We start from the raw sequence: 27,571 nt of genomic DNA, 5'->3' as shown, positions 1-27,571 counted from the left end.
AACCCAACCATTTAATTAAATAATACATCTAATTTACCTTAAGACCCACCACCTATTAAACAAATAATTTCAGAAACCCACCCCACCTTCCACCCCAAAATGACATGGTCCCCACTTGTTTACTTATTAAAATATCTACCCAACCCCACTTGTTTTATTATTTAATTTCATTCAATTCTTTTTCTTAATACTCGTGTCCGGCCAAGTGTATCTCTTAAATAAATACGGAGGGAGTAACAACCAAGTCCAATCATTATACGTACGTGTGTCATCCTCTATATATAAGTCAATAAGACAATAATTAATCTATAAGTCGATAGGACAATAATTAAGTACGTTGATGCAAATTACAAATCAAAAACACTCTCTACAAAATGTTCAACAATATTGCACATCATGTCAACCATTGACGGAGTTAGGATTTTGAATTTGAGTGTCAAACATGTTAGTAAAACAGTTATTTAGTTCGTACAAATTTATTATTTCTAATAAATACAAAGTATAAGGTATAAACACTTTTTTTTACAAAATGAGGTAGTCGGCAGTCCACCATTGACACCCCAGTCTCCGCCACTGACATCCAATGGCAGTTGGTTGAATTAGTTACGGCCCCAACAACGAATTTTAGCAAATGACTATTCCCTAAATAAGTATTCCGTATCCCGTACTCCGTAAGAAATGAAAACACCTAAAAATAAATGGTGTAATCTGCTGGATCCGATGTGTAAGGGTGTTTGCCCACACCTTGGAAGCTGTCACTTTAGGTGGTACTGTACTAGTGTAGTAGTAGTAGTAGTAGACTAGTAGTACGGAATATATGCCAGGTTGTATGTTCAGAAGATAGAATAGAATGAATGTCATGATTGGGCGGCAATAAGGGTTGGTTGGTTAGATACTTAGATTCCATTTACCAAATTCATTTTCTTTATTACTCATTTTCTAATTTGTGTTTGTGGATTTGGAATTCAAGATGATCGATGGCTATCTCATTTGTGTTTGTAGTTAATAGGAATAACACAATAAAAACCATTCTAGTTTAAGTTAGTCAATCAATCCATCAATAAGTGCTGAATGTATGCATTTGTAGTGAATTGAACAAGTTATAAGATAAATGTGAGAATGAAATAAATCAAAGGCACCTCTTAATTCTTAGGGGTCGTTTAGTATAAGGATATTGAATTAATGAGCGGATAAACATAGAGTAAGTGTTTTCCCATGAAATGAGAGTAAGATTGGGATAAGTGGAAAAATTATTTAAATATAATGCTCTTACTAACTTTCTTAATCTCTCATTTCTAGCTTATCGTTTTTCATTAAGGTCAAATAATTATTTTTCGATTTATTTTTTATCCCTTCCCTTATACCACACCCTCACCGCGTATAAGATTATAAGGGGTGTTTGTAGTCCCTTACCCTTATACATACCCTCTTATCTCCCAAACAAACACCCCCTTAAAGTACTTTCTAATTTCCGAAATAGATCATGAGATATATCGTACACACTGGATTAAATAATTAACACTTCATTGGTATAAGGATAACTTAAATAATAGATGTTTCTAGATGTGGACTCAAACAACAACCTAATTAAAATATATTCAAACGGGGCACTCCTAGTTTAAAAGAACATTATCCAAATAGTCAACTTGTGTTTGTTTATACTTTGTCAAGACTTTAGGACCTTAGGATGTATAGACACAACTACTCAATTAGGACTGTAGGTTGTTATTGTTGTATCCATTAAGAATGAGGGGGATTCTTTTTATTTTTCCCTTCACGTACACTACCACTCCTACTGATAACAAGAAGATAAAATGCTTCGAGTTTGCGAGAATTGGGAGACCATTTGATGAAACAGTAAAATTTGTTTTCTCTAGATTCATAGTGTGTTTGAATAGCAAGACAAAAGGGAAACTAGGGAAGAGAACGAATGGGAGACAAACTGAGGGAGAGAAAGAAGGGGAGGAGAAAGAAGGAAAGGGAAGGTGAGTTTCATATATATATATATATATATATATATATATATATATATATATATATATATTATTAAATCTTGAAGGCAATGCATGATATCTCTTCACGTATACATTTTTATATAAGATTGTCTTACACAAAATACCACTTTGGCGTCATATAAGTTAACAAAGGGAACCAGTTAGTTAAACAATTGAATAAATTAGTTAAGTAATTGAATAAATTAGTTAAGTAATTGAACCAATTATTAAGCACTGAAACTAATTAGTTAAATAATAAAACTAATTAGTTAAGGAATGAAATCAATTAGTTAAGCAATGGAACCAATTAATTTAGCAATCAAAGTGGTCTTTTTGGTAACGATGCTCGAACTCATGATCTTGCTTTCATTGATGTAAAGTTTTAACCACCACTCCAATTCATCAACTTAATTATGACTTTAAATCAATCAAAAAAGAATATACGCTATCAATGTTCACAATTTAATGTCCATTGTTTGAGTAACCATTTATTTTAACATTTTTTCATTTTTCTTTATATACTCAAATCATATACTTCCTCCGTTCCGGAAATATTGCACCATTTATTTTTTACACTATTCACACTACGACTTTGGCCATTTTTTGTGATTCGTACTTTAGGAAATTTTAGTCATGTGGAGTCATGTTAGATTCGTATCGATATATATATTCTAAATATTAATTTTTATAATTTTTACTTGCACATGATTTGAGATATTAAGAGTCAAAGTAATGGTTAAAGGAGTAAAAGTCAACTATGATGCGATATTTCCGGAACGGATTAAGTATAAGTATTTATATATTTTTTATTATTATTAATAATATTAATATATATATATATATATATATATATGTATATATAAGTAATATTTTTTTCACAGTTATTCAAACCTTACATGAAATTGTTAAAAAAAATGTAATAGAAAACAGGAAAAAAATAAATATTGTACTTAATTTACTAACTGGCTTAATATGCCCCCCTCCCCCCTCCTAAGGTTTGTAAGTTTGTAACCCAAGGTATAATTTTTAATTTCTATCAAATAAAAACGTATAATTATTAATTTAAGAAATTTCTGATAAGGTACTCCCTCTGTATTTAAATAGGAGTCACATATTACCGGGCACGAGTATTAAAGAAGAATAGTTGAATGAAATAAAATAATAAAGAAAATGGGCTCGGGGTACATATTTTAATCAAGTAAAACAAGTGGGGACCATTAAGTTTCGGAAGGGTGGGGGTGGGGGTAGTATGTACATTGGTTGACTCTTCAAAAGAGCTCTTGGAGGACTCTCCCCTCTCTCTCTCTCTCTCTACCATTATCTCTCTATAAGACACACTCAAGAATTCATTCTCAAAAACACCCAACATTGGTTGGTTCCTCAAATGAGCTCTTCATTATTATTTTTACTATTTGGTGGTCCACAATTAATTGTGTTTTTAACCAAAGTTACAATCCAATTTTCAAAGTTACTCCCCACTTTTCAACAAGAATCAACTCTTGAATGGCTCTTGGGCATGCAAGAGCTACCTTGAAGTAGTTCTCTATGAAGAGCTACTCAAGAGCCCCTCAAGAACCACTCAAGAGCCCCAATGTTGGCCAAGAGATAGTTCTTGTTGGAGAGCTACTTGGAGAGCTACTTGGAGAGCCACTCCAAGAGCCCCAATGTACATGCTCTGAAGTTAATTGTTTAATGTAGTGGTGGGTCATAGCTAGGGTAAATTAGATACGACCGGAAATGGTAAGTGTGACTCCTAATAAAATACGGTCGGAAATGGTAAGTGTGATTCCAAATAAAATACGGCCGAAAATGGTAAGTGGCTCCTAATAAAATACAGAGGGAGTATTTCGTATAAGTGAATAACAAAAAATTGAATCTTATACAAATCAAGTAAATTACACAAAAAGTTCGTTAGCAGTTCTAGTTCTTAAACAATATACTGCATACGTAATTCTCCTTATAATGAAATTTACAGTATATGTCAGTGAATTTTTTTTATAAAATAATTTCAAAATCATGTGAATACTCTGGGCATCTCCTTGGCCAATAACACTAATTTTCCCTCCAAATTTCTCCAATTTTAGAGGGATAATATTTACTAAAGAGGAAGGGGGAACAATTTCCCTCCCTAGCTTTTCCCTTTCCTATCTTTCTCTCCATTTGCTCCTACCTAAATAATACTACGTATGTTAGTCTCGATTCATAATACTTGGTGGAAAACTAGTACTGTACGAAGTATTCCCTCTGTATCTATTAAAAAGATACGAAGAGAGTACTACTTTTTATTTGTCCATTTTACTCTAAAGTTATGAAGCCAATAAAACCCCATGCTTTTGGAGATTTTTTTTTCTTTGGAATTCATTCATATTTAGTTCAACTACAATATATTCCATTCAATTAAGATTCACTCCATCCCAAAAAAACAATGTCTAAATATAACAATACATATATGGTTTCTGGTGAGGGTGTGACAAATTGCAAATTTAACCACTGAGTTCGAGTGCTTACCAAATCATCTAGAAATCCTTTCATTTTCTTAGATCTGACAATGGGACCAAAACATATTATCTTTGACATCATATTCATCTATGATTCCAAAATCCTACTATATACATATTAAAATAAATTTGACCACGAGATCCTTATGTCTAATCAAATTTCGATGAACAAGATTAAATAGTCATTAAATAGATAATTATAATTATTGAGATCCTAATTCGATCCGAATATATACTTTTTATATAACTAAATTTCACATTTTAGGCATAAGTATATCAATAATTAAAAAAATAGCGTCGGTTGCAATGTACGGAGTATAGAGTTGGAGGATGATGGTGACAGTGGAGGGGTGAAGTGAGCCACGAGCTGGATCATGACCTTGACAATTCATCTTACTTAATCATTTTTAATTTCACATTAATTATTTCACTGTTTGTGAACGAGTTGCAAGCAATTCCCCACTTAATTTTAGGCCTTTTGGACCATAACTCGTTTTTCTACTTGTCTATTTCACAATTACAATTTACAACTGTATCTAATCAATCATTCTATCTTGTGTTATTATAAAATTGTTACCACAATCAAATTCTATGATTTGACTCGGTTGTCGCTGGTAGACAACGAAGTACTACCTCTGTTCCAAATTAAAACAAAAACCTTATTTATAATCAAAAGTATTACTATTAAAGTGAACAAAATGTAAACTATCTACAACTGCCACTGTTCCAAATTAAATGTACTTTGTAAATTTGATTTCCGTTGTTATCAATACTAACGCACAATTTTGTTAATAAAATACACCTAGTTGGTAAAAATATACTATAAGGTCAAATTATATAACTACAACAGAAGTTAAATTGTTATGACGGCTAATTTGAAACGAATGAGATATTACGTAAAACATCTTTAAAATTTGTCTTGATGAAGTGAATATGTGATAGACGAAATTTAGATTATAAAAATGGACAACTAAGAATTAAGGAGAAAGAATGTGTAAAGAAACCTGTTTGTTTTATATGTACAACATGACATTTGATAAAGAAAGAATTTGTTACCATCCTGATCAAATAAAAAAACATGATCTGACGGCTCATGTTCTAATGAAAATATAAACCCTAAAAAATCCTAATTATTGACAAAAAATTATCTAACGGTAACCCAATCATCCGAATCATTCCAATTGGGTATCCGATTAGAAATCAATTCTTCGTCTAATGTACGTGAAACGGGGCTCCAAGATGAAGCCCAACAACAATCTTCTGAAAACCCGAAAGATGATACTGATTCCGAATCCGAACACGAATTCGATTGCCAATCAGGGAACTCAAACGGGCATTTAGGAGACACAGAAGGCCGTTCATCTTTCAACCCGGAAACAAATGGATGATCCAACAACATCTGGGCCGTCCATCTCTCATTAGGATTTTTTACAAAACACTTCCCAAGAAAATCTTTTCCTTCAGAGCACAAATTCCCGGGAATCTTCGGAGATTCCCCGCCAACCGCAATTCGGTATAGCAAAGCGCTGACATCACTTTCCGGCAACAAATCCCACACCGGTTTACCTGTAACCATCTCAACAACCGCACAACCAAGCGCCCACACATCCGCCGGAGACTCAACTTTCTCACCGGAAACAATCTCCGGCGACATATAAAGTGGAGTTCCCCTCAATTGCTCCCCAAACTCATCAGAAACCCTCCTCGCTAATCCAAAATCAGCAATTTTCGCGGTACCATCTTGAAAAAGAAGAACGTTTTGAAGCTTAATATCGCAATGAACAAACCCACTCTCATGAATATGACAGAGTCCCTTCAATACGGACTTGGTATACCTTTTCACATCTGAAAACTCGAATCTCCCACCGGAAACTTTAAGTTGATCAGCTATACTTCCTTTAGTCGCATACTCCAAGAATAGATTGTAGAACTGTGTACCCTTCTCTAAACTCAAAGAATCCCCCAAATATCGAACAATGTTTGGGTGATTCAACTCCGAAAGAATTTCTTTCTCGTTTTTGAGAGAGAAAGAATTGGAAAGTTCCGCCGATTTAACAACATATTTGTTTGAATTTGATTTGGGAATTGCTAAACTAACTGTACCAAAGCTTCCCCTTCCTATAATCTCACCTCTAACCCACTCCATTGGAGCTTTTTCTTTTTTCTTTCTTTGGTTATTTTAAGTAGAAATTTTCTCTGTTTTCTTTGGAGAGAGAGAAAGGAAAGTTGTGTTTATATAGGGGTGGAGTTTGGTGTGAAGAAGGACTTTTAATTTTAAATTGATTTTTAATTTTAATTTTAATTTTGGTAAAGGGGAAAAAGAAATCGGTTAAATGAATTTGGTGAGGGGGGGAATGATGCACGTGATAATCAAGGAAATATCGGCGGACGGCACAAACACTAGTGAAGAGAGGCGTGTGGAGAGGGGTAAAAAGGGAATAAAAAAGAAACGTGGTTAACATGGTTGACACTTTACTCCTACTCTTCTTATTCTTCTTTCCTTTTTTTTGTTGAACTCTCACACGCCTTTCTATTTGTGGTTCTTATTGTGAAACGACGTCTATATTTTTTATATTGGGTTCAACCAACTCATCATCAATTTCCTATCAAGATTTGCTCTATTTATCACTCATTTTCACTCTAGGATATTCCTTTTTCATGTGAGTATATGTGTTTCATTTTCGAACCATTAGAAGTGGTTTGGTAAACCATAATAACGTTGATTACTTAAATGTAACGAGTGTATTAATTATACCAAAGTACTATGCACCTAATAAATTGATCGATAATATGAGCTTACAAAGCTGATTATTCATACGTCTACATTAGGAGATAACAAAAAATAATATGGGCCTATAAAACTGATTATTCATACGTTCGCGCTATTAGATCACGAATAATATATGTCATCAAACCTTATTTTTCTTGGACGTGGTTATAACAATGTGTCAAGTCAAGCTTTATACTATATACACTCGTATTCATATAATCATAAATAAAACAAAATGCAACGAATCATTGAGGATTAGAGGTATAAGTAGTACCAAATTAGAATAAAAAGGGAAAAGGGGGCAAATCAATTGAACTTAAAAGTTACGTTGGGAGGAAAATCCAATGAAATTAATGCAATTAAATAGCCAATGATAGAAGCACACTAGTATCATATTCCCTTGCGGACTATTGAGAATGTGTGATTAATTGGATGTTTATACACTTTTAAGTTATAAGATATCATCATAATCACTTTCCCACTTATATGCAACTTTACTTAAATTAGAGTTCAGGGTATGGTATAAGTCGCGTACAAAAGCTTTATAATCAAGTTAAACTAATCATAATTATTCCTTTTTTAAGTTGTGAACATTGAATTATATGGAGTGCATTTCAAAAAAAGAACAAGCTAATCACAAATCACTGTTTTGCTAAATACTTATAAATTATCAAAGTGGAGCGTTAAAAACCGCCCCATATTACTCAAAACCGCCCCATTATTTTCCCTTATTTTCCATCAGTACCGTTATTTAATCTTACTTTTCAATTCTCTCCCACCACCTCCGGCCACCATCGCTGGCCACTACCTCCGACCACCGCCATCACTTCGTAGGCGACAAAATGACCGAGTCTTCACAAGAGTTTTTTTTTTGTCCGGAATTTTTTTCAGAAACTTATGCATTTTTAGCTTGTACCATGGTACATGCTTATGATTTTAAGCTTGTACCATGGTACATGCTTATGATTTTAAGCTTGTACCATGGTACATGCTTATGATTTTAAGCTTGTACCATGGTACAAACTTATGAGTTTTTAGCTTCGGTCATGGTATTGACTTATGCAATGTAAGCTTGTACCATGGAAGAATCTTAAAATTCACAAGCCCGTACAATGGAAGAAGCTAAAAATTCATAAGTCTCTATTTTTTTCCGATTACATTAAATCAAATGCAACAACAAATCAAAACCTTAAATAATATAGACTTATGAATATTTAGCTTGTACCATGGTACATGCTTATGATTTTTTAGCTTCTTCCATGGTACAAACTTAAACTGCATAAGTCAATACCATGGTCGAAGCTAAAAATTCATAAGTCTATACCATTGTACAAGCTTAAAATTCATAAGCATGTACCATGGTACAAGATAAAAATGCATAAGTTTCTAAAAAAAATTCGGACAAAAAAAAACCCTTGTGAAGACTCGGTGGTGGCCGGAGGTGGTGGTTAGATTTGGTGCGGGAAAGTAAGAGGGTAAATGAGGATGGTAAATGTTGAATAAGGGGGTAAATAAAGGAGAGTATATGGGTAAATGAATGAGGCGGTTTTAAGTAAAATGGGGCGGTAAATAGTAAGCCCGGCCCCTTACCAAACTAATAAAGTTTTGAACTACTAGTTGTTAAGATTGAGGTGCTTCTAAAATCTAAATCTGTACGATAAAGCTGGAATTCCCCTCCCCATCTATCTATACTATTATTAAAAGTCAACGGCATTTCATGTCATTTTGCCACATGTCACCATCATTAGATGGTAAGTGACATGGCACCAAGTCATAGTCATATTGACATATAGTAGTATTTTCTTACAAAAACATGAAGAAATGCAAATGTCAATGCTTGAACCCATGACCTCGTGTTCATGAGCTAGAACTTTAACCACCAATCCAATTACACAACTTATGATATTTAAGCAATTCAAAACATACTCCCTCCGTCCCGGAATACTCGACCCGGTTTGACCGGCACAGAGTTTAAGGGACTTGAATTGACTTATTTAATTTAATAGGTAGTAGTTGATAGTGGGGTATTATTTTAATGTAGTTAGTGAGAAATGTGTAAAGGGGTGGGGTTGGGGGAGAGTAGGGGTTGAATTTTTAATTATTTTTTATATGGAGTAGGGGGTAGGTGGGTTAATAGGGGTGGAGTGAGAAATAATATAATATTGTTAGAATATTTCTATTTTTAGAAACAGGTCAAGTATTAAGGGACGGCCCGATAAGGAAAACAGGTCAAGTATTCCGGGACGGAGGGAGTATAAGTTATGTTTATTAATAACTTGTATTAGAAATTTAATTACTACCATAATTATACATTTTAATTTTTTTTTATGAAACTAAACTATACTTACATTTTTTTTTCATTTATATTTTCATTTAGGTTCATTTACAATTACGTTTTGTTAGCATGCCAATTCATTTACATTTACTTAGACCTATAAAAAAGATTAATTGCAATTTACACATAGGAAAAGATTACTCTATGTTTAATTTAAATTTAGTTTACTAAGATATTTAAACAAATTTTATATTGAATCACCTTTACATAAATAAAATATATAAAGATAATTATGCAGAAATACTTAACTCATATTATACGTAAGTATTTAAATATCAAACTATTGTAATTATTTTTATTTAACTCAAATTTTATCAAGATCAATTCTCAAATTACGTACAATTACCGGGGCATCGCCCGGGTGGCAATAACTAGTTTATGATTAATACTTCCCTTTGTAGCCCATTTATAATTAACACAAATTATCAATGTTAAAACGCTACTTATTAGTAACTTAAACGCTTTCGCTGAATACGTCGTTAATTTAATTCAGCCACCCAAAACAGGAAAAAAAGAAAACGAAAAAATGAGGTGCATTTGGATAAATAAGAGTGTGAAAGCAACGTTCCGCGGCTTTGGGAAATCTTTAGAATCCAATTCTAAGGCAACATAACAAGTCAGAGCTTCAAATATCAATTAGTCAATTTCATTTTGACGCGGTTTTTTTTTTAAATTTGTTTTTTTATTGTTGGTATTTTCAGTGTGAAAACTTTAATTCAACTGTTTTCCCACTAGTTGACTCCATTAACAAAAGTCGTATTAAGCTAATGTTATTTCATTTTGTAACGTGTTACAGCAAAATGTAGATTCAATTATTAAGTGTAAGGTTTGGGCAAAGTCTTCTCAATGTATTAAGAGTCAAAGCTAAGAGTTATAATAACTTTTTTTTGAGGGAAATGAGTTATAATAACTTGATTTGATTTACTACGATGCACCTAACATATTCGAATTCCGAAAATTAATTTATAATTAGTTTTTGAACTCGGGTTGTACACCGATTTTACATGGATTATAGTTATGATTTCATACGTGAAATTCACGAGTAAATTATTTTTTTATTAATTTTTCTGTTGTATATTACTCCGTGTATATATTCTTTTGATAACATAACATGTAATTAATGAATTTTTTTTTTCACTGGATGTAATTAATGAATATAGCCTAATGCATGGTTAAGTTTGTATTGTTCATTCGAATATGAGATTGTGGGTTCAATTCCTCTACTCAAACTCAGCACATATGATTATGTCTATAAAAGAAATCCAACAATGGCGAGAAGATCTACAAACAAAGAGGAGAGTAAAGCAGCGACGTCGGCTTGATTCCTCCTCCACCTCTCTTCCGGAAAAAAACTACCCGATCTATAATGGAGCTTATTTGACCGATAGTACTCGAACAAATTGTTTCTTCCTTCAGACCTGACCCAAATCCAAACCAAATATCATGTTACCTCCTCTATATGGTGTGGCTGTTGTGGGACTACCGTACTTTAGGAGCGGCGGAAAATCTTGAGCAGTTTAACTAGGGGACATATAGAGGAAATAAATTATACATTATTAAATTTATACAATTACTCAAATTTAGAAGGGAGTAACTAAAATCACACTTCCGCCACTAGATGGATAGAAGTGGAAATTTAAATAACAAGAAATGGGCTATTATTCCTAGAAAGATCTCATACGATGTACATTTATGAAATATATGAAAATTGAGGGAGAAAAGAGGGAAAAAGATGATAGAAGCAAGTAGGGAGTTTTGGTAATTGGTCCGAATGAATATAGCATATGCGGTATGGGAAGAATGAATAGAACACCAATCAACAACCATGATCATGCAGTATGGCGTAACCACACTTGCAAGCTACTTGCAAGCTTACATATTCTAGACTACAATAATATAATTACTATTATTATTATTATTTTGATGGTATTATTAGTAATTTAGAATTATTATTATTTTGTAATCTTTGGTATCTGATTCACATGACACAAACACACAAATTGAGGTTCGGATCTCTGTTTATTCATTGTTTCACATTCATATTAATATTAATTTAGTAATTGCAACTTGGAAATTAGTCTTAGCTAAGCTCAATGCCTCAATGTGCTACCATGTGACAAATATCTTAACGAATGACGGCACCCTCATTTAAACATAAAAGCTAGTACTTCATTCAATTCCACAAACCTAGCTTCATTGTGGAAGCCTTCCCAACAAAAAATAAACAATTTGAAATTCAAAATTTTCAATAATTTAATACGTAGTAGTACATAACATACGTAATCCATATCTCCTTGTATTATCATCACTTTATAATTAGGTAGTTCGCAATTTGGATTATACACCCGGGTGCACAGTGTTTATTGTGCACCCTGTTGAACATTTATTGAAAATCTAATGAACATTGAGAACGATTTCAATATACATGTACTAGTGAAATATTTAAACGATATGTTCTATGGATTTGAACTATATGTTCATTGGCTATATGTTCTTTCGCTATGAACGACATGTTCTTTGTATTTGAACTATATGTTCTTTGTAAAACAGGGTGCACAATGAGCATTGTGCATCCGCGTGTACAGACCATATTTTGCTTTATAATTAGGTAGTTCATATTTTGATAATGATAGTAAATTGATTTTCGTCTTTTGGATATCACCCCCTTAAAGTTTTTACCATCTAATCTATACCTAGTAGTATTTAAAAAGGAAAACCACAAACAATTAGGTGACACGTGTCACCCCATATTTCATCCACAATTTTTTTTTCAATTTTCATTGTTGTTGTTTGTTATACGAAACGTTTTACAGTTTTTATACCTCTTTCACTTCATCTTCATCATTTAACGTCAATTCACCATTTAGTTTATGTATTCATTCAATCTCTTCCCCTTCATCTCATTAATTAAACATCTATTATATTTTTTTTTCAACTTTTAAATTTCAACCCTATATAAATCAGAGGAAGTATTTTCGTATTTCTGATATGTGCTTGCAAATGCATATTATAGCAAAAGACAAAATAGGAAAAAAAGACAAAAAAAGAAATGGAATGGTACTTTTTTAAACAAAAATGATACTTTTTTTAACAGAATGATACTTTTTTTAGCATGGTAATTCCTTTTTTGTCTTTTAGTTGATATGTGTGTTGCACATATCTGATATCCGCAAAAACGACCCCATCCATATAAATCATATATTCCCACTAGAATCACAAGCTCTCAATATAAATAACACTTTAAAAGACGGTTTAACAACCACTATATAATTACCCCGTTCATTAAACGGACTTAAAAGCTAGTTAAGTTAGTTAACGTACACATTTACTCCTTTAGTCAACGACAACTTTTGTGTAAGACCGCCTTATCGAAAATACCACTTTGATTACTTAACTAATTGGTTTCATTGTTTAAATAATTAGTTTCAGTGTTTAACTAATCAGTTCTAGTATTTAACTAATTGATTCCCGTGTTTAACTAATTGATTCAAGTTCTTAACTAATTGATTTCATTGCTGGACTTATATGACACCAAGGTGGTCTTTTGTGTAAGACCGCCTTATATAAAAGTTTGTATTTAATCAATGATCTACGAATCCATATTATATTAAAGATTTATCTAGAAATATACAGGTCACACTCATTGCTAATAATAGAATAATTAAATTATTGATTTTTACATAATAACTTCCTTGTGCATTGATTTACTTGGATCAAGTTTAGTCGTCTAGGTCTTCCAATTAAGCATTGAGAAATTAAAATTTGCCTCACATAAAGTAGCTATATCACACTAATGATCTAGAATAGGCTTGTTAAGCGAGTTGGTCCAGTTGGTTTTCAAACCCCCGACCTTCTTATGAAATGGTTTTCTATATTAATTTCTGGTTGACTCTTAAGATTTTCCTTCTTTCATGCATGTTTGACCAAGGTCGAAATCGGCGAGTTTTTGGGTTAGAGAATGTTTACATTGTTTTCCCATGGTCAATTCTGATTTCTGATAGTTACCAAATTTTCGGGTTTGGAGCTTTTAGATTTTTATTCAACTTTTATTACTGGGTTTAACGAGGCCTGAATTTGGATCGGATCAGATATGATTGACTTTTGACAAGTCTAATATAGAACGATGAACTTAACTTGAAGTAAGGAACATGATAATATGACTTTCGCAAAAAAAAATTGTCTTTTATGGTCCATTTTATTATCCCGATTTTGACTTTTTTATTTTTATTTTTAAACTTACCTTGACTTTTAAACTTATTTTAGATATAAATTGCAATTGAATAACCCTTATTTTCCTTAACTTATATTATATGAACTTATTTTCTTGAGAAAATAAAGAGCAGAGCCTATTTATTATACCGAAATTATTAATTGCGAAGTACTCCCTTTTTTGTCAATAATATATGCACCCTCTTTTTGGTTTGAGGTTTTTTTTGGTCATGTGTGGTCATGTGTGGTCATGTGAGAGGCATATTTGCCGAATTATTAGAGCGCCATGTAGGAAATCTAATGGTTTCGGCTAATGAAAATTAAGATTTCTAATTTATTTTTGAATTAATAAAATCAAGTGTCACGTAGATAATTAATTAGGTGGCACATAGATATCTTTATTAATTAATTACTAATATATACAACTCATCCAAAATCAAACACTCTAATAATTAAAAAATAAATCTAAATTAAAATTCATCCAAAATAAAACACTAGATAATCTAAAATAAAATAAAATCCAATATCAAACATTAATCTAAAATAAAATTTAATCCAAAATGAAATACTAATCCAATAATAGAGCACCATGAAGGAAATCCAATCACTAGTGGAAAAAGGGTCATTTGCATCGCACTTTTAAGCACATTTGCGTCGCAGATTGTGCGTGGCAAAAGATCTCGATGCAAATGACTAAAAGTCATTTGCATCGCACAAAAGTGCGATGCAAATGACCCTTATTTGCGCCGCACATTAAGCAAATGTGCGTGGCAAATGACTTTTCAGGCACCATGTTGAAAAGTCATTTGCCACGCACATTAACTTAAAGTGCGACGCAAATGACTTTCAAGCGCCAAAAAAAAAGTCATTTGCCACGCACATTAGCTTAAAGTGCGACGCAAATGACTTTCAGGCGCAAAAAAAAAAGTCATTTGCCACGCACAATAGCTTAATGTGCGATGCAAATGACAATTTGAGCGCCAAAAAATTAAGTCATTTGCCTCGCACATTAAGCTAACGTGCGTGGCAAATGACTTGTTTTTTGTTTTTTTTTAAAAATTGGTTTTTTAATATTTTATTGGAAATTCCGACATGATCGTCTTTGAAAGTAGACGCTTCCCAATACCGGGGATACATTTATAAATAATACCTGTCACAATAGTTTACAACGTAATTAACGTTCCCAATAAAAGGCAATTAAATTCGTCATAGATCAACCAACATGTTACAACAAACATAAAATTATTACAACAAAGGTATCTAGCTAGAGATCGAGTTCATATTACAAATTAAGCTAAAAGTCGACATTGTTCATGAAGTAATCTGCCCAAAAATCTTTCACCTCATTAATCTCCTCCGGTGAATAAGGAAATGTTCTTGAAAAATCCTAAAAAAGTGTAAATAATTCAATTTATCAACGATCGATCAATATAATAGTTTTGTGTACTTCAATTTATTATATAAAGTACGTAGTTTATGAGAACATACCTTAGTAAGATCTTGACTATTACAATGATTCATTATTATGTCGTACATAAAACGCATGACGTAGTAGCCACAATCTAATGATCCCGATTGTTGAGCACACTACATGCATTAAAATAAATAACACAAATAAAATTTCTATCACATTGTATGTTATAATTTTGAAAAACTTGATTCTTAGGTAAATAATAAACTAATTATACCTGTGCTGGAATCCATGTTAATTTAGTTCCCTTAGATTGTCCACTTAATCTCTTGAACCCAACTTTGAACTAAAGAACCTAAGGAATGTTTTCAAACTTATTACATGTTTAATATGCATATTTACAACTTTCTAAGGCTCTTTACAATCTATTATTTCACATTTAAGGCTAATTGGGTCGTTCTAGGACATTTTTAGGCAAAAATGACGTTTTCGAACCCAACTTTGAACTAAAGAACCTAAGGAATGTTTTCAAACTTATTACACGTTTAATATGCATATTTACAACTTTCTAAGGCTCTTTACAATCTATTATTTCACATTTAAGGCTAATTGGGTCGTTCTAGGACATTTTTAGGCAAAAATGACGTTTTCAAACCCAACTTTGAACTAAAGAACCTAAGGAATGTTTTCAAACTTATTACACGTTTAATATGCATATTTACAACTTTCTAAGGCTCTTTACAATCTATTATTTCACATTTAAGGCTAATTGGGTCGTTCTAGGACATTTTTAGGCAAAAATGACGTTTTCGAACCCAACTTTGAACTAAAGAACCTAAGGAATGTTTTCAAACTTATTACACGTTTAATATGCATATTTACAACTTTCTAAGGCTCTTTACAATCTATTATTTCACATTTAAGGCTAATTGGGTCGTTCTAGGACATATTTAGGCAAATATGACGTTTTCGAACCCAACTTTGAACTAAAGAACCTAAGAAATGTTTTCAAACTTATTACACGTTTAATATGCATATTTACAACTTTCTAAGGCTCTTTACAATCTATTATTTCACATTTAAGGCTAATTGGGTCGTTCTAGGACATATTTAGGCAAATATGACGTTTTCGAACCCAACTTTGAACTAAAGAACCTAAGGAATGTTTTCAAACTTATTACACGTTTAATATGCATATTTACAACTTTCTAAAGCTCTTTACAATCTATTATTTCACATTTAAGGCTAATTTGGTCGTTCTAAGTCATTTTTAGGCAAAAATGAAGTTTTCGAACCCAACTTTGAACTAAAGAACCTAAGAAATGTTTTCAAACTTATTACACGTTTAATATGCATATTTACAACTTTCTAAGGCTCTTTACAATCTATTATTTCACATTTAAGGCTAATTGGGTCGTTCTAGGACATTTTTAGGCAAAAATTTAGGCAAAAATGGCATTTTCATATGCATACTTTACTTACTTGTTTAGTGGCTCCTTAATCATCAAATTTCTCTTCTTCTGTTGAGAATCAAATATCTAGACCTCACGTTTAGACAAGCAAAGAACTAAAAGCATCCAGTGACTCCTACATACAAACAATAAACATATGTAGTTAGAAAAAAAAAAGTTAAATTTTTAACAATCAATTAAAAACGAAGTTCAAATTAATTTTCATACTTTTCGTAGTATGGACATAAGATGAATGTCTTAGAAGTAAGTGCACTCATGGACCTCGTCATGTACGATAGAATTCGATCTGCATCGGTCTTTAACATGGTGGCCGAGATCATCTCCGGGCACATGAATCCAATAGTATTGGGGTGACAATCATCGTGAAAACACAACTCACTCAAAGCCCTATAATATATAGTGTAAGAACGTTAAGACAATCATAAAAATCAAATTTAGGGGCAAAATATTAATTTAGGCAACTCACATAATAAAAACTTGTATTATCGATATCTTTAGCATCATGGTGTTTGTGGTTAAGCTCTGCCAGAAGTGTCCTTAGCTAAGCATTAAAGACAGAAACAGCAGTGTTCATTTTATCGACACAAGGTGTAAAATTTCCTTGAGACTTGCCTGTCTTTGTAGAATTTCCTGTTCTGCTGTCTACATTGAGATTTACAAGATAGTATCACCAAATATCAGCAGCTGTAAATAAATATACAAGAACAACAAAGGCAAAAATCTAGATCATTAACCTTCAAAGATAAGGAAACTCTGTGTTCAAGCTCGGCCTCATCTCACTGAGGCGGCCCCTGGTGCAGGCCAACATCATCCAACCCCTATATACAAAAATATGCTATAAAATCTAAAGAAGAAAATCACACAGCTGCAAAAACATCCGAAGTTATACAAACAAAAAAGACCGCAACAACATATTAAAATATTGAACCTACCTTTCAAGCACAAGATAAGTAAGCACAGAGCAACTCAAGATATGGAAACATTTAACTTTTACTGGTCTGTTTTTTTTTTTTATAATCATGGATAGTACAGCATTATTCAATTAAGATATTGAGTTCTTACTTCTTAGTTTCCATAGTTTTCCATCAATTTTAAAGGCAAAACTACACTCGGTAGAAAACAAACAAGGCAAATTACAGGTATAACTACAAGATTTACCCATACTTGATCAGTTTTTCTTTTCCATAATTTTCCTTTTCAACCACCAAACATTGTAAAACTAAAATTATCATATTCATAAACTTTTACCCGAATTCTCACAAAACTTGATTTTCGAACACACTGAATGACCTGAAATCAAACTTCAAGGTTACTGTACTGGAATGTACCATGCATGTTTACATCCTTAAGCAAGTTACAGAAGTCAAAAAGATCAAGTGCTTCAAGCTTGTCTATTTCGACCTAAAACCCTTATGCATTTTGTTTTAAGTTTCAAGAAACAATTTTATCACGAGAAAATTTAAAAGTCAATGGAACGACAAATATCCGCAATGGAAATACTATTTCCACCCATCTTTTACTCTCTCCACCTTTTCCCACATTTTAACATTGTTCTGAGTCTTCTCACTCAAGCACACTAGAGTATTATACCCTGCAGTTCAGATGGGATAACTTCTCTGATTACACTGAATAAAAGTTGAGAAAAGGAAAAAGGAGGCTAGAGTTAGCACTCTCTTTAACAGCCTTAAGGAATATTAACAGTTATACTATCAAATCCCCATTCCGTTCAATGGTGCTGAAACAAAAAGGACAATAGAGGTCCATGGGCTCTAACATAATTCAGTGCAGTGCTGTTAACATTATAACATATTTAGCTTCCCCAACTCCAAGCGCATCAAAGACAACAGGAACAAGAGGTTTGAAAATTCAATTATAATGTCCACAAATAATATCAACCATTAAAATTCAATTATAATGCATAATTAAAATTCAATTATAATGTCCACAATTAAAATTAAAATACACAATTAAAATTCAATAAATATCAAAACTATTCAATACCTAAGAGAGGAGAGACGACAATGAACGAGGGCGGCTAAGTGGGTGGCGGCGTGGGCGGCTGCCGTGCCGTGGACGAATTCCTTGGCCGTGGGCGGCGGCTCTAAAAACGAAGCAAGGCATTGAATTAAGTAGCGAAGCAGTGAGGGGAAGCAGTGAAGCGCGCAGTACGTGAATTAGCGAAGGAACGCCGGCGCGGCAACGATGGAAGGCGGCGAAGCAACGACGGCAGTGCCGCCGGTGAGAACAAAGCAGCTAGTGTTGGTGTTGGTGGTGGTTTCGTTGGGGAGGGCGCAATGTAATTTGTCGAGCAATAACCTAAGTCAGAATGAATTCGTTTTGCAATTAAGGGTGAGCGCGAATTCGAAAAAAAATAATCAAAAGCCAGTGCATCGCAGATTTATAATTCTGCGTGGAAAATGACTCTAGGAGCACCCTAGAGTCATTTGCCACGCAGAATTATAAATCTACGATGCACTTGATTGAGTAATTTGCGTCGCAGATTTGTTAAACTGCGTGGTAAATGACTCTGGGGGGCATCCTAGAGTCATTTGCCTCGCAGTTTAACAAATCTGCGACGCAAATGACTAAATTTTATGCTAAAATTTGTTATTTGCTTCACATGTTCAGAATGGCGTGGCAAATGCGGGGATGCAAATAAGCCTTTTTCCACTAGTGAATTGTTCGGGCCAACGAAAAAATACGATTTCGAAATTATTTTTGAATTAAAAAAGTCGAGTGCCACGTAGATAGATAATTAGGTGTCATGTAGATATTTTTATTAATTAGTTATTAATATTACGCATATACAATTTCATCCAAAGTCAAGCACTATAATCTAATCTAATATATAAAGTATAGCAATTGGTATATATAAAAGTTTATTTTAACTTAACAATTTAATAGAATTCGTGCTAAAATCTAGGTGATATATATTTTCTAAATATTATTTTTTTATAATTTTTACTTGCACACAATTTGAGATATTAAGAGTCAAAATAATGATTAGAGAAGTAAAATTCAACCACAATGCGATATTTCCGAATCGAATAAAGTATATATTTCTGTCTAACGGTATTTGCGTAAATCTGCACGTATTTCCTTGGGCCCAGGGCGATTGCCCCTTATGCCCTGCCCAAGGGCCAGGGTTAGATATTATATTTGTCTGTGAAAAGTCTAGTAACAGGAGAAGAGAGTCTGACTCGTGACTGGTAAGCAGGACTGCAAGAACAAAGAGTAGTTTAAAGACACCGTTGTCCTTGGTCTTCAGGCCTTTCTAAACCGTTGTCCTTGGGCTTCGGGCCTCTTTAAATCTGAAACTCGGTGATACTCTGAAATTGAAACTCAGTAACTGTAAACTTGAAATGGGCCCCATCGTGTAAACATGTCCAATGGGCTTGTCCATATTGAGCTTCACGTTTTACTCTCTCCTTTTGGTTAAATAACAAAACAAAATGTTGGCCGTGATAAAATACATTTCTCCCACCATTTTTTTTTTTAATCTTTTCTCGATTTTACTCGTCAATTTCTTAATAAAACATACTTTCTCCGAATTTTAATACTCGCAACGTTTGTGTATTTTACACTATTCACATTATCTATTTTGATTATTATTGGTAATTTATACGTAAGATAAAACATAATTATGTAAGATCTTTTTAGATCCGTCTTAGTTTGTATTTTCAAAATATTAACTTTTTATAATTTTTGCTTAAAGAGAATTAAATATATTAATGATCAAAGTTTTTCATAGGCATGTGTGAAATTTACCAACATTGCAAGTATTAAAAATCGGAGGAAGTATTTGATAAGTGACAGAAGCAGTCACATTATCTATTAACGGTGGATAGCTTTATCAAATTCAGAATAACTTTAATGTTTTCTGTATTGATCTATCGGTAATTGAAGTAATTCCAATTAATTTTTATTTTAGCATATCTAATGGCATACAATTATTGGTCTACTAGATTAGTTCTCGTGTATACTCAAATATTTTAAAATTGTTATTTGAGCACGTTTAATACTCCGTAAATGATTTAACTTACATATTTCTCACACTAAAGCTAATGCATAATTAATTAATGAATCTTGAACATACTCATTTAATCATCTCATATGCAATTTTCTCCCTACCACGTATTATCCACACATATTTTATATGTTTAATATGCCAATTTGACCAAAATGTTAAGTATGTTTAATATGCTAATCAAAATACTAAGTAAATATTTTTATCATTGACATACCGATTTGATTAAAATATTACTAACATCATGGTTAGCAAATTATTTTTATGTGGTATCTATTATTGTCATATTCTATATATAATCCAATATTTGTTTTAATACATAAACAATTTATTAAAAAATGGTATAAACTAAAAATAAAAATAAAAATACTTGTATAATTTTATGAAAGAGGTTTTTGGCGGTAAAATTTTAAGAAGTGACATGTGTCATTCATAATGTCTATTTAGTATAAATAATTGTATAGTACCCGTGCGTTGCACGGTTTATAATCTTGATATTAATTTTGCATGAAACCTAAATTATAATTATAGACAATTATCATCAGAATAGAGCTTACACATATTCTTCTAACCAGTGGCGGATCTTGAACATTCTTTTACCGGGGGCCAATTATAAGTTTAATAAACTAAATGTGTACCCAAAAAAAACCTAAATGTAACTTAACATAATTAACAATATGTACAACTTAAGTTATTATCATTTTTTTTACTGTATTGAAGATATCATTTTTTTGACGGGTATTGAAGATATCATTAAAGTAGTCAAGTAGGAGTAATATTTATGTTGTGAATTTTAAAGAAAAAAGAAAGCAAAGATTGAAAATACTCTATGATACATTCATACTGCATCAACTTTAAAAATACAAATATGGAGTGTTAAACAAAAACAAATATGGAGTAAGATTAAAGGGGAGCAGTTAAAAGAACTATGATGCCAGTGCCTTTGTCGGCTTTGGAATAAATAAGCCAGACATGGCCCACACGGGTAATATGGTAGAATACGAAAAACGCACAGTTACCCTCTGGGTAACACTAGTAATGTTACCCTGGGCTGTGGTTGGCTATTAAAATCCTAGTCATATCACAGTCAGCTTACTCCTATCCAACTCAGCACCAAATTTTTGAAACCCCATTTTGAATTTGAAATTCAAAGTATTGAATTAACTTTTACCTTTTTATTTTCTGTGGTAAATTTCGTTATTTCCAATGTTCACCATTTTCATTGAAAGTTTGCAGATGAGAATGAAAAGCACTGCTGTTCTTGCTTATGGTTTTTGATTATTTTTCAATCCTCGTTTCTGTGCGGCTATTTTTGTTTTTGCAGTTCTTGGAATTTCTTTCAGATGTAGTTTTTTTTTGTTATTTATGAAATTTCGATGATATCGAAGTTATTAAAAAAAAAAATGTATATAATTCATATATTTTCTGGAACGAAAGATTGTAAGCAATCGATTAATTTGTTTGTTTTATGGAATTAATAAAAAAAAGACTAAATTTTTTTTGAAGACGATGAACTGTTTTGGAACAGATAAAAAAAAAGGGGGGGGGGGGAGGAGGGTTGAACTTCTGCTGTTTACAAGAATCGAACCCGCGTCTATCGTGATAGCAATGCTTTATTATAGGTGTAAGTGTGTAACCAGTGTGACAAGAGGGCGAACCCATTGCTATGTAGTTGTCAAAAATTTATTTGACCTGTATATCTGTATATAATTCATATATTTTCTGGAATGAAAGATGGTTAATAATCGATTAATTTGTTTGGTGTATGGAATTAATAAAAAAAAAAGACTAAATGTTTTTTGAAGACGTTGAATTGTTTTGGAACAGATCCAAAAAAAGAGGTTGGGGGGGGGGGGGGGGGGAGTGTTTTACTTTTGCTGTTTACAAGAATCGAACCCGCGTCTATCGTGATATCAATGCTTTAGTATAGGTGTAAGTGTGTAACCAGTGTGACATGAGGGCGAACCCATTGCTATGTAGTTGTCAAAAATGTATTTGACCTTTATATCTATAGTATAATATCAATAATACAAGTCCAAATATCTTATAATTAATGTTTATACATTTATGAATTTAATTTCATCCAAAGTTAAATATTTTTGTTACACTTGAAGTGTGTTATTTAATTCTGCAATACAACTCCAATTATGTTGTAAATAAAGTATATGTAGGTATAAAATAAACTTCATCCAGAATTTAATAAATTTTCTGGGCTAATATTTAAGCACCAAATGTGTAACACAAAATGAAGTATGTCACCAAAAGACCAATTTCCCATAGAACAACAGACTACATCTACCTGTACCTTTGCCCAACAAACTAAAGGCAGCCATATGATCAAAAAGTTATACATTGGCTACAAGCCATACTTGTGTGTAGCACCAATACACCAAAATACAAAATAATGTTCAACTAGCACCAATACAAAATAATGTTCAAGTACCACCAATACACCAAAAGTTGTACTCTAGTTAGTATTAGTAGAGAAACTAATACAATTAGTAGTTAATTTTGTACCTTTAGACATATATACCTTGGTGAAGTTCTTCATAGTTTCCCAAAATCCAAATCAAGAAATTCATCAAGAGTAATATCCGGACCACCAAAAAGTTCTTGAATCGTGAAACTAGGTTCTACCATCGCATCGATCCAAGTTGTGTCATCTTGGTTTGGATCACCCATTAGATCATCTATAGCACTTTCCATTTGAACTAGACTTGAGGTGTTGTTGTTGTTGTCGTTTTGCGTACCCTGGACTAGTTCTTCAATCGTGAATGCATCCTCCATTTGCACATCTGCCGTAGTGGTTTGTTCTTGGTTTGTGAAACCCTCTAGCAGTTCTTCGATGTTGAAAGTAGGGTCGATGCCTGCAAAGTTTGTTGCATTGGTTTCACTAGCATTGATGTTCTGACCACAATTCGAGTTGCTAGGATCACTTCCTTGTACTTGGTTAACATACACACTAGGACAGTTGTGTGTGTTTTGGTTATCAAACTTGTTGTCCCATTCACTCTTGTCATATGGATCCCCGTATTCTGCTCCATTTTTTGGCCCCGGACCACTTTTTTCATACACTTTGCAAAGCACGTATGAGTTATCTACCACACACATTTCTTGTATCATGTATTCGGTTAAGTTGAATTCTTTCATAACCCAATTAGTACGTTCTCCTTTTGGTGCCACCCCTATGTGGTAGATGAACGTTTTAAGATCACCAACATGATATTGCTTATGAGTAAGTGTGGTTACCCTGCCCGTTTCTTTCCAATACCCGTTTTTTAGAGTCTTCCTAGGGGTCTTACCATTATCTTGCATTACTCTCGGGCAAAAGAAATACCAAATACGGTCTTTAGAATGTAGGTATGACAATGATGGTAATTCCCAAGGCGAGTGATCATAAATGTTTACGTCATTTATGCATTTCGGACCCATGTTTTGGCCCAAACATTTCTTCGGTAAATAGAACATAATTAACTCTTCTTTCGTCGGGTTAAATCGGAAACCCGGTGGGAGCTGTCAATGAAAATATTTGACAAATCATTGTTTAGTTAATATCACTACTACATCTAAAATATCACCATATTGTTTACTTCTCCCCCACTTTAAATGTGAACCAAAAGTAGTATGTTTTTTTTGTTTTACCCCTTTCCCCTTTTGTGTGCATGCTTAGGTTGGTAAACTAGCAAATTCCTCAAAGAATTCAATGTTATTATTATGACTTGTACATTGTCATCCAATTAATTTATAAAACAAACTAAGGAAGAATACCAAATTGTATTAAGATTATGATCTCAATTATCTCTATTAAAACCCTCATATTTGTACTGTTTGTCGATTAATTTTATCAACCACACTATATAATCAACTAATCAAAGGTCATTACATGGTAAAATCAAACCCCCAATTTGAATTAAGTACCTAATTCAGCTGAATTCCCAAAATATTTTAGATTTATGAATGTTACATCTAAGAATAAACCTACCCAAACAAAATTCAGTCGAAAAATCCATGGAAAATACTTCGAATTACGCAAAAATAAGGGCATAGAACTTGGAAACTCAACATCAATTCAAAAGAAACATACAATTAACCCCAAGAGTGTAACTTACAAAGGTAGATCAGTTATGTCAAAGTGAATTGAGCTAGTTTCATACCTTTTCCAACAAAGAAATTGGGTCTACCTCCACCGTGCCGTCGTCTTTTCCGTTCTTCCCCTGATCTTCAACATTGTGAACCTCGTATCCCAAGTCAGACTCCATTTTTTTTTCAAATTTTAAAGGTTTTTTTTGGTTTTGGGTGGAGTAATGTGGAAGATTGTGAAGGGATGGAGTGTTTTTGTAGAGGAGAGATTTGGGGGAAGTGATTTGACACGCTGAACTTGGGAAGTGTTTAGGTTGTAGTGTTGGTTGTGTAAGAGTCTTTTTTGACTTTTTGGGACCTCTTTCCTCTATTCCAACCTTCATTAATATATCTTATATGTTCTTTAATTATAATGTTTTAATTTTATTATTATACGATGTTGTCGTTAATTCAAGTTGTATTTTAAATAATCAACATGCGTGTATTTATGTAAAACGTAACAAATCTAGTAAAGGTATTTTGTGACATTGAAAAGCGCAAATGGTAAAGGTAATTATTATGTCTCCTAGGCAAATGTAATGAAAGGTAAAAAAAAATAAAGGATAAAAAGAAATTATTAAAATGAAAACTCAATTGAACTTTGAAATTAAACATTTAAAATTCGTACATGGTACATTAGTCAAAACTTAGTCGAGATAATGAGTAACAAAATGGAGAACATGAAACAAATGGTATAAAATAATTTCTCCTTTTTTGCTTCAACAATTTGATTCACCATGTTCATATTATTCCCTTCAAAGCTTGTGACCGTACACTTCAGCAACCTATTCTCCATTTTTTGGTTTTCGTTTTCTATTGTAAGGCGCATGATCTCTTCCCGGAGGTTGTAGTTGTCATCTTGTAACATTTGCACTATGTTATTGTTTATTTCATTTTCCCAATAGAAGAAACCGCAAGTATCATCCTGATTCAAATAAATAAATTACAAATGTGCGTTATTTTGAAACTATACACTGAATCACTAATTACGTACCTTCCAAGTCGGGCACGAGTAAAATCTTTGTCCCGCATTTTTAGTGTGTTTGCACACTTGCAGTTTTGCTGGATAACCGTGATGGCATCTAACTTGAGACCGAGTTTTACAAGGACTACTTCTAATTGAACTTGATGATTTTGGTGCTCCATCCTCAACAACCATGACTTGTAATTTTTGTTGGAATAGTGTATTGTGTTTTTGTTAAAAATGGGCTGAAATGATTCCAATTTATAGTGCTCTTATTCAAAATATATTACCGTTGTGTTTTTGAGTATTCTTGGACTTTTTGTTTTAAATTCATATACTCCCTTAATTGTCACACATAATTTCCACACAAAAAAAAAAAACGAGTATGTAATTGGCATACAATATTTGTCCCAAAAATAAAACGAAACAAATAAGAAGTAAACACGATTATTACACTTGTACAACTATAAAAATGTAGAACCAGTGAATTAAATGAAGTCTCATTACTAAATGAAATAAAGATTAAGTGACCAACTTGTTGCGCTATGATCACACATCTCCGTAGGTGAATTGTTCATCCACTTCACCAAAACCATATTCACCATTTGGTCCTTGGTCGTATTTCAGGAGTCTGTTGACATTGTGTTGGTCCCACATCCGTAGGCGACACGCAGTTGGTATTATATTGAGGTTTACGCTTGAGCATGCCAATCTATCGATGTATATTATCTGAAAAATGTTACACAGATTAGTAATTTAGATTGAAAATATTTGCAAGGAAAAAGTTGGTTAATAATCACTTACAAGTAGCAGTAGGGTGCATCCCCCGTAACCCTCTTCCGGTGTATGTAGGTGCTGGCCACAAGTCACTAGCCAATCTAACAAGTACTTTGCCCAATTACAATGACTCGCCTTTGTCGCATATTCTAAAACGTTTGCATGAAGCGGGCTAATCCAACCACATTCCCTCATGGGACACAGAATTGTTCCTAGTGCATATAGCAGGAATTGGGTTTTGAATTTTTGTTCGTTTGGGTCACCTTGAATAATCTGTGAATACACCTCCGACTCCTTGATTGCACCATAATATTTATTTTTCTTCTCCTGCCTTTTGTTGTGGTAATCAACACACATTTCCGATCTTGTAGGATTGATCAGATGTTCACCGGATTTCAAACCTAGTACCCAACAAACCATTTCCTCATCTAATTTAACCTTGTAATTGTCCCTTATCTTTAGTTCTAATGTTTCAGGATCAAACTTTGAAGTAATCCAAAAACCGAACTTTGGTTCAATGTTAATTACCCTCATGTGTAGTAATTCCTCGAAACCCATATCCACAACCCACTCTCTTTGGTAAGTTGTTAACTTTGCTACGAGTTTTGCAAATTGATTAACACCACAACTCATTCCAAGCTTCTGTTAGAATATAAAATCATGTACTTAGATCTCCATAACCCAAATTTATTTGTGTACTAAAATAAAAAAAACAATTCCTCAGTTTGCCACTAAATTAAAATTAAACATTGTAGGTAACCAAAATTAATTCTGCATAACATTTTATGAAATACTAAACATTGCAGATAACCAAGAATAAAATTGCATAACAAATTTTTGTGCACAAAATAAAAAAGGAAACAAAAAAATTACCTTTTTTTTTGGGCTGGTATGAACAACAGGAACCAACATCTTCCTCTTGGCCATTGTTAGATCTTGTCCTAAGTCATCTGTGGGCTGGATAATTACTTGGACCATCCCCAAACCCTGTATCA

General features: G+C 32.9%; 2 protein-coding genes and 1 long non-coding RNA gene across 3 annotated transcripts; all 3 read right to left on the bottom strand.

Annotated features, from left to right (window-relative positions):
• Positions 1-5,485: 5,485 nt before the first annotated feature.
• On the bottom strand, positions 5,486-6,713 carry LOC110778327 (mitogen-activated protein kinase kinase kinase 20-like). The gene has a single exon (XM_021982893.2). The coding sequence runs from the start codon at positions 6,636-6,638 to the stop codon at positions 5,637-5,639; it is 1,002 nt and encodes a 333-aa protein (XP_021838585.1). The 5' UTR covers positions 6,639-6,713; the 3' UTR covers positions 5,486-5,636.
• Positions 6,714-14,925: 8,212 nt separating this feature from the next.
• Positions 14,926-17,323, bottom strand: LOC130469526 (uncharacterized). Its single transcript, XR_008930000.1, has 4 exons — positions 16,897-17,323; positions 16,700-16,804; positions 15,295-15,393; positions 14,926-15,193 (listed from the first exon to the last, which is right to left on the bottom strand). It is a non-coding gene; the product is annotated as an uncharacterized lncRNA (long non-coding RNA).
• A 5,940-nt stretch (positions 17,324-23,263) lies between these two features.
• LOC130470133 (NAC domain-containing protein 82-like) lies at positions 23,264-24,031 on the bottom strand. Its single transcript, XM_056839738.1, has one exon. It carries the CDS (start codon positions 24,029-24,031, stop codon positions 23,264-23,266), a length of 768 nt encoding a protein of 255 aa, XP_056695716.1.
• Positions 24,032-27,571: the final 3,540 nt, after the last annotated feature.

The sequence above is a fragment of the Spinacia oleracea genome, chromosome 3, assembly GCF_020520425.1.
Source record: "Spinacia oleracea cultivar Varoflay chromosome 3, BTI_SOV_V1, whole genome shotgun sequence".
NCBI lineage: Eukaryota > Viridiplantae > Streptophyta > Magnoliopsida > Caryophyllales > Amaranthaceae > Spinacia > Spinacia oleracea.
This window is presented reverse-complemented; position numbering and strand designations above follow the sequence as displayed.